We start from the raw sequence: 24569 nt of genomic DNA on the forward strand, positions 1-24569 counted from the left end.
AGTGGTGACCGTAACCAGTGGGTACATATAATAGCAACAAACTAAAATTTTGATACATAAAAATGTGATTTCGATAGTTTGATACATATCTAAAAAAACCATTAACAAATGCATACAAGTAATTAAACCTCAGGACTCTCACTTCCCTAAAACATGCTCACAAATGCAAAAAAAAAAAAACTTATAAGAGAAATGAAACATTCATCAAGAGTTTCATGAATCAACCTATTCAGCCTTGATCGAGTTGGCCACATCTATCACAAATCGGTACCTTACATCGGATTTCACATAGTCTATCGCTACAACCTCTATATCTGCAGTTATCCCATACTTTGCTGCAAAGTCAAGCATTTCCTGATTTTGTGTAATGCCGCCAATATAACTACCAGCAACAAGCTTTCTCCCTGTTAAAAACCAAATGTAACACCATTTTAGCTTAATTTCATCAGCTTGCTAAAAGGAAAACAGAATTCAATATTGGTCAAAATTGTTACCCATGAGCAGTGAAAATGCTGCTACTTCAAGTGGTTTCTCGGGTGCACCAGCAAGAACAAGCTTTCCATGGGGTGTAAGTGCATTAAGTAATGGCGCAATTGCATGATTTGCGGACACTGTGTCAATGATGCCATCGAGTGTACCCCTAACAGCCTATTAACATGATAAAACAAAACCCAAAGTAAACTCCAAGTCATAGCAAATGAATCATGAATAAGAGCATCCCCAATAACCATCCATTTTTTCATGTTTTTGGGTTGCCATGTTGGCATTGTCCAACCAATAACAAAGTTTCTCTCTTTTGCCCCTCTCACAACCCATAAAAACACTTTTCCTCTCTCTCCTCTCTCCTCTCTCCTCTCTCCTCCTTCCCCCTCTCACAAACTCATTTTTTCTCATTTTTCACCACAAACTAATCAACATCTTCTCTCCTCCACCTCACCACTCTCTCTCCAACATGGCTTCTAAAAATGAGAAAAAATCCCTTATTGTGGATGCTCTAATATACCAATTACCAGTATTATTTAATATAAAATCTCACCTGCATCTTGTCACACCCCGATTTCCACGTGTATCACCGGTGGGCCCGGTGGGGGATTACCGTGACGTAGTTGGCAACAATATAGTCAAACCACAATATATAAATGCACAGCGGAAGCATAAAGATAAATATAATTCAACCATTTACTGTAATATCCAATTGTATCACAAGTAGTCGAATAGTATCCACAGGATGGATCAAATAAATAAAAATATTGTTCAACAGATAGACATCAAGCTTGCGAGACTTCCTTAGATGCTAGGGAGCTACTACCAGCCAATTACGTGTAGTACCTGCACTTAATCTTTTTGGGAAAATACGTCAGTTTACACTGGTAAATACAATCAACTGACTCATTTTGTAAAATGGTTGAAAATTGGTTTGGATGCACATGGCATAAACATGTTTATTTAACTTGGGAGAATTATTTAAAATTATAATCTTGTGAACAAATTACATGTTCCTTCTTTGCGTTCAGTAGCCCGGATCCTGTCCGGGTTAAAGATCAATAGACACACCACATTTGCGTAAAACCGAGGTGGGTAAACCATCGGCTACGTCTTTTAATAATATAGACATAATACCGGGTGTACGCCTACACCCGACTGTCAAGGTCGTGGCCATTTCGTAAAATGATGCCTAGGATATCCGGGACATGGTCATTAACCCCCAAAGGCTTTTAAGTAACAAGACTGTTTAAATGAGCCGATCAAACTATTCAATTAACCACCTAAACGATGGAATTATTTGATGCTCAATCAAGCGGTATTTTATATACCGTAACCCAAGCCCGTATAAGGGAAAATAAGTTAAAAGTATTTACCTTTGCAATGTATATTCCTTAATCAATTAAATCACCGATATCTTTTACTGGGGCTCCTTATTCTGGAACAAAGGTTTTAAATAACCTATTAGAATCCTAACGGGTCTTTATATTAGCCGTAGCCTAGACCGGTTAGTTTCGAGGGATAGATATGGTTTAATCGCGTGAAAGGCGAAAACCGAGAATGGAATGTGATTCTGACCCAACAAGTTCGGAGACTTGTTTTACATGGGCTTAATATTCACACTCTGGATTTTGGGGTCAAAATGATATGGTTTGACCCGCATCGGCTAATTTATGTAAATTAGTTACATAAGCCGAACCGTGCGCGCGATAGGCGCGACGGGTAACAGTAAGAGTCTTACACTGTTTTCCTAAGTTAATATACTTTAAAGAGGTTGTGGTATCAGTAGGATACCTTCTATAATGCCCGTAACGAGTTTTAGTTCATTATACGCCCCGTAGGGGTTTTCCGGTCATTTTAAAGACTTTTAAAGGGATTTCTGAGTTCTACAGGAAACCTGAGTTTCCCGACCAGTTTAATAAGTTTAAAATATCTTATTTATTATTTAAAATCAGTAGCAACTGGAATCGGGTCAAAAGACCTTGTAGAACTCAAGTTTTGGCCGAAAAGGGCATATTCGGTATTTTACCGAACCGTAGCCATAACCGCAGGTTATGAGCAGGTTAAAATTTATTAAAAATCTTTAAAAATCCCAAAATATTATTTTACTACAGTGGGTAAAAGTTTTGGTGACGAAATCTTGGTTTAGGTAGGCGTTATGCTAATTGCGCCGTTTATTACAAAAGTTTCTTATAAATGCGCTATTTAGCATAACTCCCATTCTAGACCTCGGATTGGCGTGAAACTTTAGGGACATGCTTAGAATTTAGTAAGCAAGGTTATGGTCCCTTCACGTGTCCGAAATACTCGTTTTATTTTAAAAAGGGCGTTACGGTCAACTTTTAAGTAATTAACGGAAATGCGTAAAAGACTCGGATAAACAACGAACCGGTCACAGAGGGTGATACCAACACGTGACCTGGTCCTACGAGAGTCCTAAGGCATATCTACATTGTACTAAAACGGATCAGAACTGAAGTCAAAGCAAAAGTCAAACTTTTGCGACATTCGGCTCCGAACCGGGTCAATATAGCAAATGGCCGAATCAAACGAGTTTAGACAAGTTTATATACTTAATATCATGTTTTATGATCATCAAAACAGGTTTCATAGCATATACATTACAGATTATGTACAAAATCGCAAAATGACTTTCTGTTGACTTTTTAAGTGCACATTTGACTCGACATTCGACATAGTTAGAGTGGTGATCAGTGGGAGCCCTTTTAGAGGTTTATTACCCACATAAATACCAACACATAACCACTTTTGATTCGACAATTCACTGAACCATTCGTGAGTTATCGCAAAGTTAATCGTTAGTTACGACGGATTAAATTTTAGGCTAAACTAAGCAAAAACAAAACCATAAAAGGTTTGGCATACTTACAGAGACTTGTGCACAACTTAAATGATAAGAGAAAGCTTTGAGAGCTCCAAGTATGATCAGAAGAGTATGTTTGAGGTGTGTTTAAGTTGTGAACATTGAAGGTCTATTTATAGTGCAAGAAATGCTCTTAGATCATCACACATTGGTCTACAAGTGATCATGGATGATGGGCAGGTGTCTCTAGGTGTTATGGGTCGAGTAGGGGGCGCCCATGGCTCTGGAAAACCCATCCATAATTGTCTTGCCGCTTAAAAGAGCCAACAGCCATATTTCTGTCGCTGGGCGTCGCTTACGGACCGTATGGCTTGGGCCTTGCGGTCCGTAAGCCTATGGCGGATCTAAATCAATCATGCGCTCCCTTACGGTCCGTAAGGCATGACCTTTACGATCCGTAAGGGGTTAAGAAACAATCTTTTTAAATCTTTTTACAATGATTACCAAAATCTTGGTAATTAATAACCTGACCTTTTGGGTTTGAAGGGGTAACATTGCGATATGGCCCTCGGTTATTTACAATTAAGGACCTCGCATTATTTACCCGTGTAGTTAAGCCCCCGGATAGTTTACTTATTATCCGAGAAGCCTTAATTTATATAGTTGACGCTTTTAACCCCTCTCGTACGAATTTGGTCATAAGTTTCTCGTTTTAAAACGGAACTTCGCGGAATTTATATTATATTATAGTGAGCGTATTATACTGTTACAAGGTTTTGGGTACGTCAAAGGGTCACTCAGAGGTATAATTAAACATGTTGACACAGTTAACCCCCGCAGCTTGTAATCTCTCACTTTCTTCCGCGTTTCGCTTCCGTACGATCCATGATTTATTCGTTTTATGGTACGAGCATCTTTTAGGGTTACTATACAGTATACTTACCCTTGTTTGACATTTATAACCCTCGAATTTACATACTTTCAAGGTTTGTCAACATTCGTCCTTTATTAAATACAATACGCCACGTGTAAACTTAAGACACGTGTCAATACATTATTGGACACAAAATTTCGAGGTGTTACATCCTCACCCCCTTAAAATAAATCTCGACCCGAGATTTACTCAAACAAATAGGGATATTTCTCTTTCATCGTGGATTCTACTTCCCACGTGAATTCGGGACCTCTACGGGCATCCCATTTAACTTTAACTATTGGCACATGTTTTCTTCGGAGCTTTTTCACCTGTCGGTCTTCAATCGACAAAGGCTTCTCCACAAACTTCAAGCTCTCATCTATATGCACATCTGTGTGTGGGATCACCAATGATTCATCAGCGAAACACTTCTTTAGATTGCAGATGTGGAACACATTATGAATTCCATTGAGCTCTTCTGGTAAGTTTAATTTATAGGCAACCGACACGACCCGTTCGATAACCTCAAAAGTTCCTATGTATCGCGGGCTCAGTTTACCCTTCTTACCGAAACGCATCACCCCTTTCCAGGGTGATACCTTTAGTAACACTTTTTCACCTACCTCAAAGTGAAAATCCTTACGCTTCGGATCAGCGTAACTTTTCTGCCTATCACGGGCAGCCTTGAGACGTTCTCGAATCTGGACAATCTTGTCCGTTGTCTCGAAAACTATCTCCGGTCCTGATAATTGGACCTCTCCCACTTCCGTCCAACAAACAGGCGATCTACACTTCCTACCGTATAATGCCTCGAAAGGCGCAGCCTTTATGCTGGTATGGTAGCTATTGTTGTAGGAGAATTCGATTAGGGGTAGGTTCTTATCCCAACTACCGCCTAGATCGATAGCACATGCTCGCAGCATGTCCTCTAACGTCTGAATAGTACGCTCACTCTGACCGTCTGTCTGAGGATGGTAAGCCGTACTAAAGTTCAAACGCGTGCCCAAAGATTGCTGGAAACTTTTCCAGAAATGAGACGTGTATCTCGTATCTCGATCAGAGATAATAGACACAGGTATGCCATGTAGGGCGACAATCTTATCAACATATAACTGGGCCAATGTATCGGAGCTATAAGTCTCCTTAATGGGTAAGAAATGAGCTGACTTAGTCAGTCGATCGACTATAACCCATATTGTGTCGTTTCCTTTGCTCGTTTTTGGTAACTTGGTGATGAAATCCATAGTTACACACTCCCATTTCCATTCAGGAAGTTCAGGCTGTTGTAGCAAGCCAGATGGCTTTTGATGCTCAGCTTTGACTTGCGCACAAGTCAAGCATTTGGCTACATAAGCGGCTACAGACTTTTTCAAGCCTATCCACCAATAATTTGCCATTAAATCCTGATACATCTTGTCTGCTCCAGGATAGACAGAATATTTGGAGCTATGGGCTTCCTGGAGGATAACATCTCGTAGTCCTCCATAAATAGGAACCCATATCTGCCCATTCAATCTCAAAAGTCCATCCTTGTGGAGAGTCAACTGCTCCTCAGTTATTCCTAATTTTTCCTTAGGGTAATTAGCTTCCAACACAGCCTCTCGCTGTGCAGCTAATATCCTTTCAATCAAGTTATTCTTTACTTCCATCCTCCTCGCATTGATTCGGATGGGTTTCATCCTTTCTTTCTGGCTCAGGGCATCAACGACTACATTCGCTTTGCCGGGATGGTACCTGATCTCACAATCATAATCATTCAGGGTCTCCATCCAACGGCGTTGCCTCATGTTTAGCTCCTTCTGATTGAACAAATGTTGAAGGCTTTTGTGATCTGAATAGATCACAAACTTGATTCCATATAAATAATGCCTCCACAGTTTTAGTGCGAATACAACGGCACCCAGTTCCAAGTCATGGGTGGTGTAATTCTTTTCGTGCACCTTTAACTGTCGTGAAGCATAGGCAATCACTTTTCCTTTCTGCATGAGCACACACCCCATGCCTGTGTGTGACGCGTCGCAGTAAACTACGAACTCTTCGGTACCTTCCGGTAGCGTCAACACAGGAGCGTTGCTCAGCCTTTGTTTCAAAATATCAAAGGATTCTTGCTGCTTAGGGCCCCAAATAAACTTTTCCTTCTTCTTCGTTAGAGAAGTTAATGGCGCAGCAATCCTTGAGAAATTCTCAATGAATCTCCTGTAGTATCCTGCCAATCCCAGGAAACTACGGATCTCTGTGGACGTCTTTGGCTCTTGCCAATTCATGACCGCCTCTACCTTAGCGGGATCCACCTGGATACCACTTTCACTTACGACATGTCCAAGAAATTGGACTTCTCGTAGCCAGAATTCACATTTAGAGAATTTGGCATAGAGTTTCTCGCGATGCAGTAATTCGAGAATACATCGTAGGTGTTTCTCATGGTCGGCTTTATTCCTTGAATAGATAAGGATGTCGTCGATGAAAACGATGACAAATTTGTCCAAGTACGGCTTACAGACGTGATTCATGAGATCCATGAACGCAGCCGGTGCATTTGTGAGCCCAAAAGGCATCACTAGGAACTCGTAGTGACCGTAACGAGTCCTAAATGTTGTTTTGTGTACGTCTTCATCTCTGACCTTCAACTGATGGTAGCCCGACCTCAAGTCGATCTTTGAGAAATAGCTAGCCCCTTGCAATTGATCAAACAAGTCGTCAATCCTTGGCAATGGGTACCTATTCTTTATCGTGACTTTATTGAGCTCACGATAATCGATGCACAGGCGCATCGATCCGTCCTTTTTCTTCACAAACAGGACAGGTGCTCCCCAGGGAGACGAACTAGGCTTGATGAATCCTTTTGCTAACAGTTCATCCAGCTGGGTTCTCAATTCCTTCATTTCAGTCGGTGCTAGCCTGTAGGGTGCTCTAGCAATGGGAGCTGCTCCAGGAATGATATCTATCCTAAATTCCACCTGCCTATCTGGTGGCAACCCAGGTAGGTCTTCAGGGAAAACTTCTGGATACTCCGAAATGACAGGAATGTCTTCTATCCTTGCTTTGGATTCTTCAATAATCACTTGTGCCATGTAGATGACACATCCTCTTTTTAAGCACCTTGAAGCTTTGAGCATAGATACGTTCTCGGGCAACCCATACTGCGTATCCCCTCGAATGGTGAGCGATTCGCTAGTCGGGGTCTTTAGCACAATTTGTTTTCTATTGCAGACTATCTGGGCCTGATTGTGCGCTAACCAGTCCATGCCCAGAACGATGTCAAAACCAGCTAGATTAAAGGGAAGTAGAGATAGAGGAAAAGAATGGTTCTTAATGGATATCATACATCCCTCTAATATAGTGGAGACGGTCTCTACAGTGCCGTCTGCTAGCTCTACTTCGTACTTTACATTTAGGGTTTTAATAGGCATGTTCAACAGTTTGCAAAATTTTTGGTCTACGAAGGATTTGTCAGCGCCTGAATCGAAAAGTACTCTTGCAAATATATTATTCACGAGAAAAGTACTTGTTATTACGTTGTCGTCTTGCAGGGCTTCCTTCACATCCATTTTGAAGACTCTAGCGTTATTCTTTTTGGGTTCTTCAGTCTTCTTGGCGAACTTGGGGCAGTTGCTCCTGATGTGCCCCTTCTCACTACAGTTGTAGCAGGTTGCGTCCTTGATCTTCTTACAGTCCACAGTTTTGTGGTCTTTGGACTTGCACAGTCCACAAGCATACGTCTTTGACTGCGACTGTGAGTTCGACCCAAGCCTGCACTTCCCGTGTGACAACTCGGACTTTAGACCTACTTCGTACATGTTATGATTACAAGATTTGATTTAAATAAATGATATGTCATTATGTGCTACGTGTATTGTGTATTAAATGTGGTTGTTGTTAATAAAAATTGGATCGCACAACACGCACGGCCCAAGGGCAGCCCGATCGAATGGGCCGGCCCACTCCCCCTATGCGCAAATAACCTTAGGGACTTAGTTAGTTTTCTCATTTGTTACCAAAACCCTAACACACACAAGAAACCTAGCTCTCTTTTTCTCTCCCTCTCATTCGCGAAGCAAGGGCGGCCAAGAACCTTGGGACTATTATCGTTCGGATCAAATTATCTCGATCGGTTAGTGTTTAATCGTTTTGTTTAATTGAATGATTTCTGAATTGCATGTTTAATTGATTAGGGATATGTTTGATTTAAGCTTTGTTCGATCGGCCGGACTTGTTGGATCGGCCGGACGTGAATGTTGTTAGAACCGGATATTAATTGTATGATTGTAATGATATTCTTGATAAATCGGACACGGCAATAGGTTAATCAATTCGTGAGATGACCGGCCGAACATGTTGGTGGATCGGCCGGATATGTTTGTTAATCGGTCATCATGTTATGTAATCGGATTTGTTATTGATAATGTTTAACGATAATGTCTTAGTTGATCGGCCACATGTTTATGAAATCGGAAATTGTGTATGATATTGGGGTTGGTTGTAGAAACCCTAGTTTGATCGGTGACATGCTTAGATGATAGGGTTGATTCGTATGAATGTTATAACGTTGTTCTTGTTGATTTCGATTCGGTTAGGGTCCATATGTGTACGTGATAAATTTGCTTGTTTGATCGATAATTATTGAAATAGGGTCTGTTATGTGATTGTAACTGAATTCACAATACTCGGTCACACAAATCTCAATCCGGACGGACTGTAAACCGGACGAATTATCGGCCGCACGGAACGAACTGTCTTGATAAACCGCACGGATTAACAACCGGACGAACAGTCCGCACGAATTGGCAGTCCGCACGGACTGACTACCCGCATGGATGGTCCAATCGCACGAACTACCCAAACAGTCCGCACGAACAAGGCTGTCCGCACGAACCGTCATCCGGATGAGTGTCACTCGTACGGATTTCCATCCGGATGGACCAGTGGCCATCCGCACGAAATGCCACACGCACGGAATGCCCATCCGGACGGATGGGTTACCACTCGCACGATTGATTAGTTTTGTTTGGGCCATGATTTGTATGCTTACAACTTGTTTACTCTGTGTAACCCTATGTGCTATACGTGAATCGAACCTGACTTGAATAAATACATGATAGGACGTGATTGATCAATTACTTGTTACCTGTTCACTTGTGTATCTGCCGAGCAAACCAAGGTGAGTTCACACAGCCAAGGCATGGGATTCCCGGGTTGGGAATTGGGTTGGATATGTTATTGTAAAAGGAGTTACTCGTACTTACGCATATACCAGACTATAGACCATCGTCCTCAGGTTAGTCAGGACACGTTACGTAAAGCCTACGTAACCCAGTATATTTGCCATACGTCTCCCGGGTCGGGAGGACACGTTACGTAAAGCCTACGTAACCCAATACCATCCACTGGCTTCCAGGTCGGAAGGCCACGCTGCGTAAAGCCTACGTAGCCCCCACGCGTACCACTGTCCTCGGGGAAGGGCACGTCACGTAAAGCCTACGTGACCCTGTACGTTTTCCTGTTCTCGGTAAAGAAGAACACATGGTCGGAAGTTAGTCTAGTAAGTACCGTTAATGAGAAGCCCTCATTAGCCAGGATAAACATGGGAAGCCCCCACTAGTTATACTTATGCACTATATTATGAACTTACTTCCTGTGAACTCGCTCAACTAGTTTGTTGATTATTTGCTGCATGCCTTGCAGGACCTTAGGGATATTTGGAGCTTGCACCAGAGGAGAAGCGGGTCGTTGTGGACAAGGACATGTGAATGCATATTAAACACTTTTACATTCACACATTGATACTTATGATTTGGGTTTTACATTTAATGCTTCCGCTACATATATAACGTTTGGTTTTGAACATCAATTATACTTATGATTACTATTAAATGCTATGTTTGATATAATTGATGGTTTGGTCCTGGTCAGTCACGCCTCCAAGCGGTGGTACTCCGCGTGTGGGATTTTGGGGGTGTGACAGATTGGTATCAGAGCCATTGGTTATAGAGAACTTGGTTTTAATATGGGAAAACGTTTTATTAAAACCGGACTATAACCAGAACAGTGCTCTCAATGATCCACAACGACGCTTCGCTCCACGTGCAAGGCTCGACATCCTAGGTAATAAGGTTTATATTTATTGCCTGTATACTAGAATTGTTTAGAACTTTGCTCGCATTACGCTTAGATACACATGCTTTGATTTCATGAGAACACCTATATGCCTACGCTTTTCTGTCATCGCCCTACTCGCGAACCATTCTTACGTATGCTACTTGTTACTATGAAGATCATGTCTGGACGAATCAACATGACACAAGCCCAGCTAGAGGCTCTCGTTCAAGCCCAAGTCACAGCAGCACTTGCGGCTGCTCAAGCAGGTAGGATAACCTGTAGTTATAACTTACGCTAGGATCTTTAGATCCTACACTCCTAAACTAGCTTTTGTATTTAAACTTTGCCCTACTCGTACACAATAGGTCAACACGCGCAGCAGCCTGTCTGCACGTTCAAGAACTTCATGGACTGTCGTCCAAACTCCTTCAGCGGCACGGAAGGAGCAGTGGGACTACTCCACTGGTTCGAGAAGCTAGAATCAGTATTTGAAATGTGCGAGTGCCCTGAGGCTCGCAAGGTCAAGTTTGCCACCGGCACTTTGGAAGGGATAGCACTGACTTGGTGGAACGCCCAAGTCCAGATCTTAGGGTTGGCAGCTGCAAACGCCACCCCATGGAACGACTTTAAGGAACTCATCAAGCGTGAGTATTGCACGCGGGAAGACATACACAAGCTGGAAGACGAGCTGTATAACTTGAAAATGGTTGGATCGGAAATCGAGGCGTATACTAAACGGTCTAACGAGCTGGCCGTTCTGTGTCCTACTATGGTGGACCCTCCGTACAAGCGCATTGAGTTGTATCTCAAGGGATTGGCGCCAGAAATTCAGAGCCACGTGACGTCGGCTAATCTCGAAAACATCCAAGAAATCCAGCGTCTTGCTCATCGCATCACTGATCAGGCAGTGGATCAGAATAGACTGCCCAAGCGTGTTAATGCTACTGCTAACGTCACCACCTCAGTTACTCCTGCTACATCTGGTGACAGTAAAAGAAAATGGGATGGAGATTCTAGCAAAGGTTCAGCATCTGTTCAGCCACAAGCTCAGCAGCAGAAGATCGATCACTATCAGAGTCCCAGTCAGCAATCCTCTAGTGGTCACAGACAGAGGAGATATCAGGGTAGTCAACCCAGGTGCCACAACTGCAACAGGCATCACCACGGCCCGTGTAACAAGGGTCGTTGTCAAAGGTGCCTTAAGATGGGGCACGAGGCCAAAGACTGTAGGAGTCCACGGCCTGCGAATCAGAATCAGCAGCCTCAGCAACCAGCTCCACAGAACCAGCAGCAGCAGCAGCAGCCACAGCGTGGAAACCGGGGATGTTTCCAGTGTGGGGCTGAAGGTCACTTCAAACGCGATTGCCCTCAGTTGAACCAGAACCGCAACAACAATAACAACCAGGGCAACGGCAACAATAACGGCGGGAACAACAACAACAACGGCAATGAGGCTCGTGGTCGTGCTTTTGTGCTAGGTCGAGGCGACGCAGTGAACGATCCCAACGTTGTTATGGGTAAGTTTCTCCTCGACAATATTTACGTTACTGTTTTATTTGATTCGGGTGCGGATACAAGCTATATGTCTGTGAAAATGTGTCAACTGCTAAAACGTGCACCAACACTTTTACCCACCAAACATGTAGTAGAGTTAGCTAACGGTAAAAGTCTAGAAGCCACGCACGTAGTTCAGGGCTGTAATCTTATCCTAGCTGGTCAAGCTTTCTCTTTAGACCTCATTCCCATAGTTTTGGGTAGCTTCGACGTCGTGATTGGGATGGATTGGTTATCTCAACACCAGGCAGAAATTTTATGCAGCGAAAAGGTTATTCGCATTCCTCGTTTGGGTCAGGAACCTCTAGAAGTTCAAGGCGACAAGAGTGGTGCAGTGGTTGGCATCATCTCTTTCTTGAAGGCTCAGAAATGCTTACGTAAGGGTCACACAGCCATTCTGGCTCTTGTTTCAGACGCCTCAGCAAAGGAAAAGAAGTTGGAAGACATACCAGTTGTACGTGACTATCCTCAGGTGTTTCCTGAAGACTTACCTGGCTTACCGCCTCATCGTCAGGTCGAATTTCAGATCGAGCTCGCTCCGGGAGCAGCACCCATAGCTCGCGCACCATATCGTCTAGCTCCATCAGAATTGGAGGAACTGTCAAAACAGCTACAAGAACTCTTGGAAAAGGGTTTCATACGACCAAGCTCTTCGCCTTGGGGAGCTCCAGTACTTTTCGTGAAGAAGAAAGACGGTACGTTCAGGATGTGCATCGACTACCGTGAACTCAACAAGGTGACGGTGAAGAACCGTTATCCTCTTCCGCGCATCGACGACTTATTCGACCAGTTGCAAGGGTCGTGTTACTATTCGAAGATAGATTTGAGGTCAGGGTACCATCAGCTGAGAGTCCGGGATGAGGACGTCTCCAAGACAGCCTTCAGAACTCGTTATGGTCACTACGAGTTTCTGGTCATGCCATTCGGGTTAACGAACGCGCCTGCAGTATTTATGGATCTGATGAACAGGGTGTGCAAACCCTATCTCGACAAGTTCGTCATTGTTTTCATCGACGACATTCTGATTTACTCCAAGAGTCAGGAGGAACACGAGCAGCATCTTCGCCTTATTTTGGAACTCCTTCGGAAGGAACAGCTGTACGCCAAGCTTTCTAAATGCGACTTCTGGCTTCGAGAAGTCCACTTCTTAGGCCATGTGGTGAACAAGGATGGGATCCATGTCGATCCATCCAAGGTAGATTCGATCAGAAGCTGGCCTGCACCGCGTACACCGACAGAAATACGACAATTCTTGGGTCTGGCAGGTTACTACAGACGATTTATCAAGGATTTCTCGAAGATTGCACAACCACTTACACTACTGACACAGAAGGGTGTCACCTACCGTTGGGGCAACACGCAGGAAACTGCTTTTCAGTATCTGAAGGATAGGCTTTGCAGCGCACCTATTCTTTCATTGCCAGAGGACACAGATGACTTTGTAGTATATTGTGACGCATCCATACAGGGTCTGGGCTGCGTATTGATGCAGAGAGATAAAGTTATTGCCTACGCCTCTCGTCAGCTAAAGGTTCATGAACGGAACTACACGACGCACGACTTAGAGCTGGGAGCTGTCGTTTTCGCGCTTAAGATATGGCGACACTACCTGTACGGTACCAGGTGCACGATTTACACCGATCACAGGAGTCTCGAGCATATCCTTAAGCAGAAGGATTTGAACATGCGTCAACGGCGATGGGTTGAATTACTAAACGACTACGAATGCGCTATCAAGTATCATCCAGGCAAAGCCAATGTGGTGGCTGACGCCCTCAGTCGGAAAGACACTCTACCACGGCGCGTGCGAGCGCTACAGCTTACGATTCAGTCTAGCCTTCCAGCACAGATACGAGATGCTCAGGTAGAAGCATTGAAGCCCGAAAACGTCAAGGCTGAAGCCTTACGCGGCTCACGACAACAGATGGAACAGAAGGCAGACGGCGCCTACTATGTAACGGGCCGGATTTGGGTCCCTCTTTACGGCGGTCTACGCGAACTTGTGATGGATGAAGCTCACAAGTCTCGCTATTCGGTACATCCAGGGTCGGATAAAATGTACCACGACATCAGCACTACCTATTGGTGGCCTAGTATGAAGGCCCACATTGCTACGTACGTTGGAAAGTGCTTGACTTGTGCGAGAGTCAAGGTTGAATATCAGAAGCCAGCAGGGCTACTTCAGCAGCCTAAGATACCACAGTGGAAATGGGAAGAGATTTCCATGGATTTCGTTACAGGCTTACCTAGATCTCAGCGAGGGAACGACACAATATGGGTCATAGTTGATCGACTCACCAAGTCTGCACACTTCCTGCCGATTAAGGAAACGGACAAGTTCTCCACTCTCGCAGACGTATACCTCAAGGAAGTTGTTTCGAGGCACGGGGTGCCCACGTCCATCATTTCGGATCGCGATGCACGATTCACGTCAGAGCTTTGGCAAGCAATGCACAAATCTTTCGGCTCACGGTTAGACATGAGCACAGCATATCATCCTCAGACGGACGGGCAGTCTGAGCGAACGATCCAGACGCTCGAAGACATGCTTAGAGCATGCGTCATTGATTTCGGCAACGGCTGGGAAAAGCATCTTCCTTTGGTGGAGTTCTCTTACAATAATAGTTATCACACCAGCATTCAAGCCGCTCCATTCGAGGCATTGTACGGGCGTAAATGCCGGTCACCACTCTGCTGGGCAGAGGTGGGAGATAGTCAGATCACGGGTCCAGAGATTGTTGTGGACGCCACAGAAAAGATAGCACAGATACGACAACGCATGGCGGCAGCACGCGACCGTCAGAAAGCCTACGCGGACAAGCGTAGAAAGCCATTGGAATTTGAGGTCGGGGACCGGGTTTTATTGAAAGTCTCACCCTGGAAGGGTGTGGTACGTTTTGGCAAACGGGGCAAACTAAATCCGCGGTATGTCGGACCCTTTGAAATCATAGAAAAGATTGGCAAGGTAGCCTACAAGTTGAACCTACCAGCTGAACTCGGGGCAGTTCACAATGTCTTTCACGTATCGAACTTAAAGAAGTGTCTATCGGATGAAAATCTTATCATTCCTTTTAAGGAACTCACTATCGACGAGCGGTTGCAGTTCGTCGAGGAGCCAGTAGAAATCACGGACCGGGATGTGAAGGTCCTCAAACACAAGAGAATCCCTCTTGTTCGAGTTCGTTGGAACTCCAAACGTGGCCCAGAGTACACCTGGGAACGCGAAGACAGGATGACAGAAAAGTACCCCCAGTTATTCGGGAACAAGGCAACCACTACTGAGGCTGAAGCTACTACTTCGGAATTTCGGGACGAAATTCCAGATCAACGGGGGGAGGATGTGACACCCCAGGAAAATCAGTGAACAATACAGTTTATCTAGCTTCCTCAGTGAGTGCATACCAAATTTCGGGACGAAATTTCCAATTTGTTGGGGATAATGTGACAACTCGGACTTTAGACCTACTTCGTACATGTTATGATTACAAGATTTGATTTAAATAAATGATATGTCATTATGTGCTACGTGTATTGTGTATTAAATGTGGTTGTTGTTAATAAAAATTGGATCGCACAACACGCACGGCCCAAGGGCAGCCCGATCGAATGGGCCGGCCCACTCCCCCTATGCGCAAATAACCTTAGGGACTTAGTTAGTTTTCTCATTTGTTACCAAAACCCTAACACACACAAGAAACCTAGCTCTCTTTTTCTCTCCCTCTCATTCGCGAAGCAAGGGCGGCCAAGAACCTTGGGACTATTATCGTTCGGATCAAATTATCTCGATCGGTTAGTGTTTAATCGTTTTGTTTAATTGAATGATTTCTGAATTGCATGTTTAATTGATTAGGGATATGTTTGATTTAAGCTTTGTTCGATCGGCCGGACTTGTTGGATCGGCCGGACGTGAATGTTGTTAGAACCGGATATTAATTGTATGATTGTAATGATATTCTTGATAAATCGGACACGGCAATAGGTTAATCAATTCGTGAGATGACCGGCCGAACATGTTGGTGGATCGGCCGGATATGTTTGTTAATCGGTCATCATGTTATGTAATCGGATTTGTTATTGATAATGTTTAACGATAATGTCTTAGTTGATCGGCCACATGTTTATGAAATCGGAAATTGTGTATGATATTGGGGTTGGTTGTAGAAACCCTAGTTTGATCGGTGACATGCTTAGATGATAGGGTTGATTCGTATGAATGTTATAACGTTGTTCTTGTTGATTTCGATTCGGTTAGGGTCCATATGTGTACGTGATAAATTTGCTTGTTTGATCGATAATTATTGAAATAGGGTCTGTTATGTGATTGTAACTGAATTCACAATACTCGGTCACACAAATCTCAATCCGGACGGACTGTAAACCGGACGAATTATCGGCCGCACGGAACGAACTGTCTTGATAAACCGCACGGATTAACAACCGGACGAACAGTCCGCACGAATTGGCAGTCCGCACGGACTGACTACCCGCATGGATGGTCCAATCGCACGAACTACCCAAACAGTCCGCACGAACAAGGCTGTCCGCACGAACCGTCATCCGGATGAGTGTCACTCGTACGGATTTCCATCCGGATGGACCAGTGGCCATCCGCACGAAATGCCACACGCACGGAATGCCCATCCGGACGGATGGGTTACCACTCGCACGATTGATTAGTTTTGTTTGGGCCATGATTTGTATGCTTACAACTTGTTTACTCTGTGTAACCCTATGTGCTATACGTGAATCGAACCTGACTTGAATAAATACATGATAGGACGTGATTGATCAATTACTTGTTACCTGTTCACTTGTGTATCTGCCGAGCAAACCAAGGTGAGTTCACACAGCCAAGGCATGGGATTCCCGGGTTGGGAATTGGGTTGGATATGTTATTGTAAAAGGAGTTACTCGTACTTACGCATATACCAGACTATAGACCATCGTCCTCAGGTTAGTCAGGACACGTTACGTAAAGCCTACGTAACCCAGTATATTTGCCATACGTCTCCCGGGTCGGGAGGACACGTTACGTAAAGCCTACGTAACCCAATACCATCCACTGGCTTCCAGGTCGGAAGGCCACGCTGCGTAAAGCCTACGTAGCCCCCACGCGTACCACTGTCCTCGGGGAAGGGCACGTCACGTAAAGCCTACGTGACCCTGTACGTTTTCCTGTTCTCGGTAAAGAAGAACACATGGTCGGAAGTTAGTCTAGTAAGTACCGTTAATGAGAAGCCCTCATTAGCCAGGATAAACATGGGAAGCCCCCACTAGTTATACTTATGCACTATATTATGAACTTACTTCCTGTGAACTCGCTCAACTAGTTTGTTGATTATTTGCTGCATGCCTTGCAGGACCTTAGGGATATTTGGAGCTTGCACCAGAGGAGAAGCGGGTCGTTGTGGACAAGGACATGTGAATGCATATTAAACACTTTTACATTCACACATTGATACTTATGATTTGGGTTTTACATTTAATGCTTCCGCTACATATATAACGTTTGGTTTTGAACATCAATTATACTTATGATTACTATTAAATGCTATGTTTGATATAATTGATGGTTTGGTCCTGGTCAGTCACGCCTCCAAGCGGTGGTACTCCGCGTGTGGGATTTTGGGGGTGTGACATCCCGAAGTGGAATTTCTGGCAGTTCTTGCATTTGGGCTTCTCTCCCGATTGTTGCCCATCCTTTCTCGACTCGCCCCCTCTCTTGCCATCACCGTTTCCACGGTGTTTCTTTCCTGACCTTCGCCGAGGTATCATCCTCACACTTTCTCTTTTCGGCCTCTTTGTTCCTCTGCGATCTCAGTCGGACCGCGTCCATCGTGAGGGACAAAGAGAGGTCAGTCACAGACCTGAAGGTCGTTGGCCGAGAGGCCTTCACACTAGCCTTTATCGCGGGTTCTAACCCCCCGATAAAACGAGCAATCCTCCTTGGTTCCGGGGTGACTAGATAAGGAACCAAGCGAGACATCGTATTGAAGCTCGTCAGGTAGGCCTGGCAGTCCAGATTTGTCATCACCAATGACACAAAATCGGACTCTATCTTCTCCACCTCATGCTGAGGGCAGTAATTTTCCCTGATGAGAGAAACGAATTCCTCCCACGTCATGCTGTAAAGCACAGCTTTTCCTGAGGCCTGAACCAGCGCCCTCCACCAAGCTAGGGCCTCGCCCTTAAATGACTGTGACACAAACTTCACTACATCCCTTTCAGCGCAGCCACTGATGTCCACTACTGTGTCCATCTCATCCAACCATGTCATGCATTCGACAGCACCCTTCTCCCCCGTAAAGTCTCGGGGTTTACAAGATACGAAGTACTTGTATGTGCAGCCCCTAGCACGGGAAGCATCAGTATACTCCCGTTCGCGACGAACACTATTTTCATTTGACGAGTGATTGTCGTCGTCTTTCTTGGGCTTGGATGAGTGGTTATCGTCGTCCTTCTTAGGTTTGGATAGTGGTTTGCTGTGGGTTTTTGAGTGTGTCTTTGGCTTTGATGGTGGTTTGGAAACTGTTCTGCTTCGGGATTCTGTATATTGTCGATCCAGAGCTGCTTGCACAGCATTGTCGACAAGAACCTTGAGTTGAGCGCCCGTTAAATTTATTTGGGCATTATCATAATCATTTTCATTTGTATGACTACTCCCCTCCATTTGGATTCGCCATATTAGCTTGTATATGCTGCAGAAGATAATGAAAATTCTGTTTAGGAGTTTATCATTGAATTGTCTTTTATGGCAATTCATCAACCATGGTATTGAAGACCATATTTGGTTAATTTGTTACTCACATTACATTTAGGATTTGAACATACTTATCCTAATTACAATTTATATTGCTAGTGGCATAAAAGCCTAGTCACGAGGACGTTATTATAATGTTAGCCGAGATTACAGAGAATCAAGGTATGAAGGTTTGAACCGTAGTCCTTTTACTCCTTCTGACAGGGAGTCATAAACCACCACTGTCTTTTGTCTTATTATGACAGCAATTATGGCCCATAGGCACTACATCACTAACGGATGTTTGATAATTTGGCCCTTAGGCACTACATCATTTATGGATGTTTAACAAGTGATCATCTTTATTGATGATTTAACCCATGATTTATTATATCATTATTTTGGGCTTTGGAATCCTTTTAAGGATTCTTGTATAAGAATGGCGTGTGTAATTTTAACGAATCACATCTGTCATGATTGTTAACATGCTTACAGAGGTTAACAGGGAATCAGAATCTTTTAATTAGGTCTTACCATCTTGGCCGGATCTTAAAAGACACCTGGCTAGGTTTCACTCTAAGATTCTTTATTTTGGCAGATCAAATTAAAAGGAATGGTTTTGATTTATTTCATATATAGTAATCACAAAATGAAATTCATAACATAATATTCCAAAATTTTAATACGATTACACACCGCCCTAAACGGGACTTTTAAATAGTACATACCTACATAGAGGTTTAGAATAAGTGGCAAGTCCACGCAGGGACTAATACAAGATAAGTGTCCATGCAAGGACTAAAAGATAAGTCCACATAGGGACTGAAATACGATAAATGTCCACGCAGGGACTTCTTTTAAAATAAACATTACATCAGAACATACATAAGGACTAATGGTCACGTTTCTTCTTCTTGCCCTTTAGTAGGTTTGCTAAGCCCTTGAGGAATCCTCGGTGGCTCTTACGTTCTTCCTCGAATTCTCTCTGCACACGGCTCAAACGGTGGAGTATTTCTTCTTGTTCGGGAGGAGAGAAACGTGGTTGTGGCGCCTGTTGCGGAACTGGAGGTCTGGGAGATGTTGGATACCCATGAGCTGAGTAGTCCGGTGCTCCCATGTTCCCATGAGCTCCGTCGGGATATCGTGCATTATACCTGGCCGACACCACGTATGGGTCGCGCTCATAGTTGTAGTTGTAATGTGCTTGAGATGACGGTTCGAACGGGTTGTAAGCCGTTGGACCCGTGTACGCAGGTATTGGGTAGTCATACCCAAAGGGTGGCGAAGTTGGTGCAGCTGGTGCGGAGTTCGCCTCCTGTACAGGACTTGAAGGTCCTTCTTCTTGTAGTGGCGGGTAGTGGCTACTACTAGAGTGTCGAGGGGTGCTGAAGTAGAAATCCCCTCCTCCTCGTGTGGACATACGGGCATTTGTCCTTCTACGCCTTGGCGGATCAGGCATTACTGGCTGTGCCGGTGGCGGAGGTGGTGGCGTAACTGCCATGAAATGTGGATCCTCGGAGGGATCTCGCGGATGTTGCGGCTGTTGTGATGACTGTGGCGTATGGTACCACTCGTGTTGATTAAATAACGCCATGAAGCTATCCGGTCCCTAATAGGGTGCACCATGGAAGGATGACCCATCAGAGATTTCTATTGGGTGCGTGGGCGTACCACGAGCAGGTTCTGTCGGATCAGTATCCTCGTCCATATGATCTTCGGAGAAGTGATCTTGCGGCCCTAATGGAACAAAACCTGAAGGTTCCTGGATGTAGTCAGCTGGATTAAACTGACCTCTGAAGTATGGAGTAGGGTTGTCAAAATTTCGGTGTGATACCGAACGCTGTAGAGGTATGAAGGAGGGTTGCGGGTTGTTGGGGTCATTCTCGGAATTTGGCCCGAATGAGTGCCGGTATGATGGCGTTGAGCTATGCGAGGTGGAATGCCTCGCAGGTTCATAAAGGTCTCTTCGCCTTTGCGGTTCTTCACTCCTTGTGGTTGAAGGAGCTCGCGTATTTGAAGGTCCGGCTTCGTGATCGTGATGTGTAACGATCTCTCCTCTGCCTCTTCTTCCCCTTCCTCTTCCTCGGAATCTCACTGGCGGCATATTTCCTGCTTTTTAAAACTTTAAATACCATAATAAAAAGGAAAAGACAAATTTGGAATAACAATTCGAATTTGTCCTATGTTCTTGTCTAGACTCAAGTATGTGCAATTGTGTCACTGAGATTAAACACATTAAGATAGTGTTTAATTCACTCAATGTTGGCTCTGATACCAACCTGTCACACCCCGATTTCCACGTGTATCACCGGTGGGCCCGGTGGGGGATTACCGTGACATAGTTGGCAACAATATAGTCAAACCACAATATATAAATGCACAGCGGAAGCATAAAGATAAATATAATTCAACCATTTACTGTAATATCCAATTGTATCACAAGTAGTCGAATAGTATCCACAGGATGGATCAAATAAATAAAAATATTGTTCAACAGATAGACATCAAGCTTGCGAGACTTCCTTAGATGCTAGGGAGCTACTACCAGCCAATTACGTGTAGTATCTGCACTTAATCTTTTTGGAAAAATACGTCAGTTTACACTGGTAAATACAATCAACTGACTCATTTTGTAAAATGGTTGAAAATTGATTTGGATGCACATGGCATAAACATGTTTATTTAACTTGGGAGAATTAATTAAAGTTATAATCTTGTGAACGAATTACATGTTCCTTCTTTGCGTTCAGTAGCCCGGATCCTGTCCGGGTTAAAGATCAATAGACACACCACATTTGCGTAAAACCGAGGTGGGTAAACCATCGGCTACGTCTTTTAATAATATAGACATAATACCGGGTGTACGCCTACACCCGACTGTCAAGGTCGTGGCCATTTCGTAAAATGATGCCTAGGATATCCGGGACATGGTCATTAACCCCCCAAAGGATTTTAAGTAACAAGACTGTTTAAATGAGCCGATCAAACTATTCAATTAACCACCTAAACGATGGAATTATTTGATGCTCAATCAAGCGGTATTTTATATACCGTAACCCAAGCCCGTATAAGGGAAAATAAGTTAAAAGTATTTACCTTTGAAATGTATATTCCTTAATCAATTAAATCACTGATATCTTTTACTGGGGCTCCTTATTCTGGAACAAAGGTTTTAAATAACCTATTAGAATCCTAACGGGTCTTTATATTAGCCGTAGCCTAGACCGGTTAGTTTCGAGGGATAGATACGGTTTAATCGCGTGAAAGGCGAAAACCGAGAATGGAATGTGATTCTGACCCAACAAGTTCGGAGACTTGTTTTATATGGGCTTAATATTCACACTCTGGATTTTGGGGTCAAAATGATATGGTTTGACCCGCATCGGCTAATTTATGTAAATTAGTTACATAAGCCGAACCGTGCGCGTGATAGGCGCGACGGGTAACAGTAAGAGTCTTACACTGTTTTCCTAAGTTAATATACTTTAATGAGGTTGTGGTATCAGTAGGATACCTTCCATAATGCCCGTAACGAGTTTTAGTTCATTATACGCCCCGTAGGGGTTTTCCGGTCATTTTAAAGACTTTTAAAGGGATTTCTGAGTTCTACAGGAAACCTGAGTTTCCCGATCAGTTTAATAAGTTTAAAATATCTTATTTATTATTTAAAATCAGTAGCAACTGGAATCGGGTCAAAAGACCTTGTAGAACTCAAGTTTTGGCCGAAAAGGGGATATTCGGTATTTACCGAACCGTAGCCATAACCGCAGGTTATGAGCAGGTTAAAATTTATTAAAAATCTTTAAAAATCCCAAAATATTATTTTACTACAGTGGGTAAAAGTTTTGGTGACGAAATCTTGGTTTAGGTAGGCGTTATGCTAATTGCGCCGTTTATTACAAAAGTTTCTTATAAATGCGCTATTTAGCATAACTCCCATTCTAGACCTCGGATTGGCGTGAAACTTTAGGGACATGCTTAGAATTTAGTAAGCAAGGTTATGGTCCCTTCACATGTCCGAAATACTCGTTTTATTTTAAAAAGGGCGTTACGGTCAACTTTTAAGTAATTAACGGAAATGCGTAAAAGACTCGGATAAACAACGAACCGGTCACAGAGGGTGATACCAACACGTGACCTGGTCCTACGAGAGTCCTAAGGCATATCTACATTATACTAAAACGGGTCAGAACTGAAGTCAAAGCAAAAGTCAAACTTTTGCGACATTCGGCTCCGAACCGGGTCAATATAGCAAATGGCCGAATCAAACGAGTTTAGACAAGTTTATATACTTAATATCATGTTTTATGATCATCAAAACAGGTTTCATAGCATATACATTACAGATTATGTACAAAATCGCAAAATGACTTTCTGTTGACTTTTTAAGTGCACGTTTGAGTCGACATTCGACATAGTTAGAGTGGTGATCAGTGGGAGCCCTTTTAGAGGTTTATTACCCACTTAAATACCAACACATAACCACTTTTGATTCGACAATTCACTGAACCATTCGTGAGTTATCGCAAAGTCAATCGTTAGTTACGACGGATTGACTTTTAGGCTAAACTAAGCAAAAACAAAACCATAAAAGGTTTGGCATACTTACAGAGACTTGTGCACAACTTAGAATGATAAGATAAAGCTTTGAGAGCTCCAAGTATGATCAGAAGAGTGTGTTTGAGGTGTGTTTAAGTTGTGAACATTGAAGGTCTATTTATAGTGCAAGAAATGCTCTTAGATCATCACACATTGGTCTACAAATGATCATGGATAATGGGCATGTGTCTCTAGGTGTTATGGGTCGAGTAGGGGGCGCCCATGACTCTGGAAAACCCATCCATAATTGTCTTGCCGCTTAAAAGAGCCAACAGCCATATTTCTGTCGCTGGGCGTCGCTTACGGACCGTATGGCTTGGGCCTTGCGGTCCGTAAGCCTATGGCGGATCTAAATCAATCATGCGCTCCCTTACGGTCCGTAAGGCATGACCTTTACGATCCGTAAGGGGTTAAGAAACAATCTTTTTAAATCTTTTTACAATGATTACCAAAATCTTGGTAATTAATAACCTGACCTTTCGGGTTTGAAGGGGTAACTTTGCGATATGGCCCTCGGTTATTTACAATTAAGGACCTCGCGTTATTTACCCGTGTAGTTAAGCCCCCGGATAGTTTACTTATTATCCGAGAAGCCTTAATTTATATAGTTGACGCTTTTAACCCCTCTCATACGAATTTGGTCATAAGTTTCTCGTTTTAAAACGGAACTTCGCGGAATTTATATATTATATTCTAGTGAGCGTATTATACTGTTACAAGGTTTCGGGTACGTCAAAAGGTCACTCCGAGGTATAATTAAACATGTTGACACAGTTAACCCCCGCAGCTTGTAATCTCTCACTTTCTTCCGCGTTTCGCTTCCGTACGATCCATGATTTATTCGTTTTAAGGTACGAGCATCTTTTAGGGTTACTATACAGTATACTTACCCTTGTTTGACATTTATAACCCTCGAATTTACATACTTTCAAGGTTTGTCAACATTCGTCCTTTATTAAATACAATACGCCACGTGTAAACTTAAGACACGTGTCAATACATTATTGGACACAAAATTTCGAGGTGTTACACATCTGATGTTCATCTTTACTGTTTATAAAATGGTCAGCTTTAAGTCCCTCAATGCCTTCTTTCTCCTTAGCAGGGGAAGTACTAAAAACAGTAACTTCAGCCCCAAACGCCTTAGCCATCTTCACAGCAACATGACCAAGCCAACTGAGACCAACCACACCCACTTTCATACCAGGCTTGTCCAATCCAAAGTACTTGAGAGGGCTATAAGTTGTGACCCCAGCACATAGCAAGGGTGCACCGGAATCAAGTGGCAAATTCTCCGGCCAACGGAGTACAAAATGCTCATCTGCAACCATGTGATCGGAGTACCCACCGTACGTCTG

The 24569-nt window shown here is 43.6% G+C and overlaps 1 protein-coding gene across 1 annotated transcript; it reads right to left on the minus strand.

Moving 5' to 3' along the window:
- Positions 1 to 65: 65 nt before the first annotated feature.
- Positions 66 to 24542, minus strand: LOC110907290 (mannitol dehydrogenase). Its single transcript, XM_022152290.1, has 3 exons — positions 24333 to 24542; positions 495 to 648; positions 66 to 404 (listed from the first exon to the last, which is right to left on the minus strand). Exons 1-3 carry the CDS (start codon positions 24540 to 24542, stop codon positions 226 to 228), a joined length of 543 nt encoding a protein of 180 aa, XP_022007982.1. The 3' UTR covers positions 66 to 225.
- Positions 24543 to 24569: the final 27 nt, after the last annotated feature.

Source organism: Helianthus annuus, chromosome 14, assembly GCF_002127325.2.
Source record: "Helianthus annuus cultivar XRQ/B chromosome 14, HanXRQr2.0-SUNRISE, whole genome shotgun sequence".
Classification (NCBI taxonomy): Eukaryota; Viridiplantae; Streptophyta; class Magnoliopsida; order Asterales; family Asteraceae; genus Helianthus; species Helianthus annuus.

Excerpts from the sequence above, each read along its gene's own strand:
- LOC110907290 (XM_022152290.1), bottom strand. The coding sequence starts at position 24,542 with ATGGTTGCAGATGAGCATTTTGTACTCCGTTGGCCGGAGAATTTGCCA. Across the intron at positions 649-24,332 it reads CGTTTGGGGCTGAAGTTACT|GCTGTTAGGGGTACACTCGA; the intron begins GTTTTTAGTACT and ends TCATGTTAATAG. Across the intron at positions 405-494 it reads AGCATTTTCACTGCTCATGG|GGAGAAAGCTTGTTGCTGGT; the intron begins GTAACAATTTTG and ends GGTTTTTAACAG.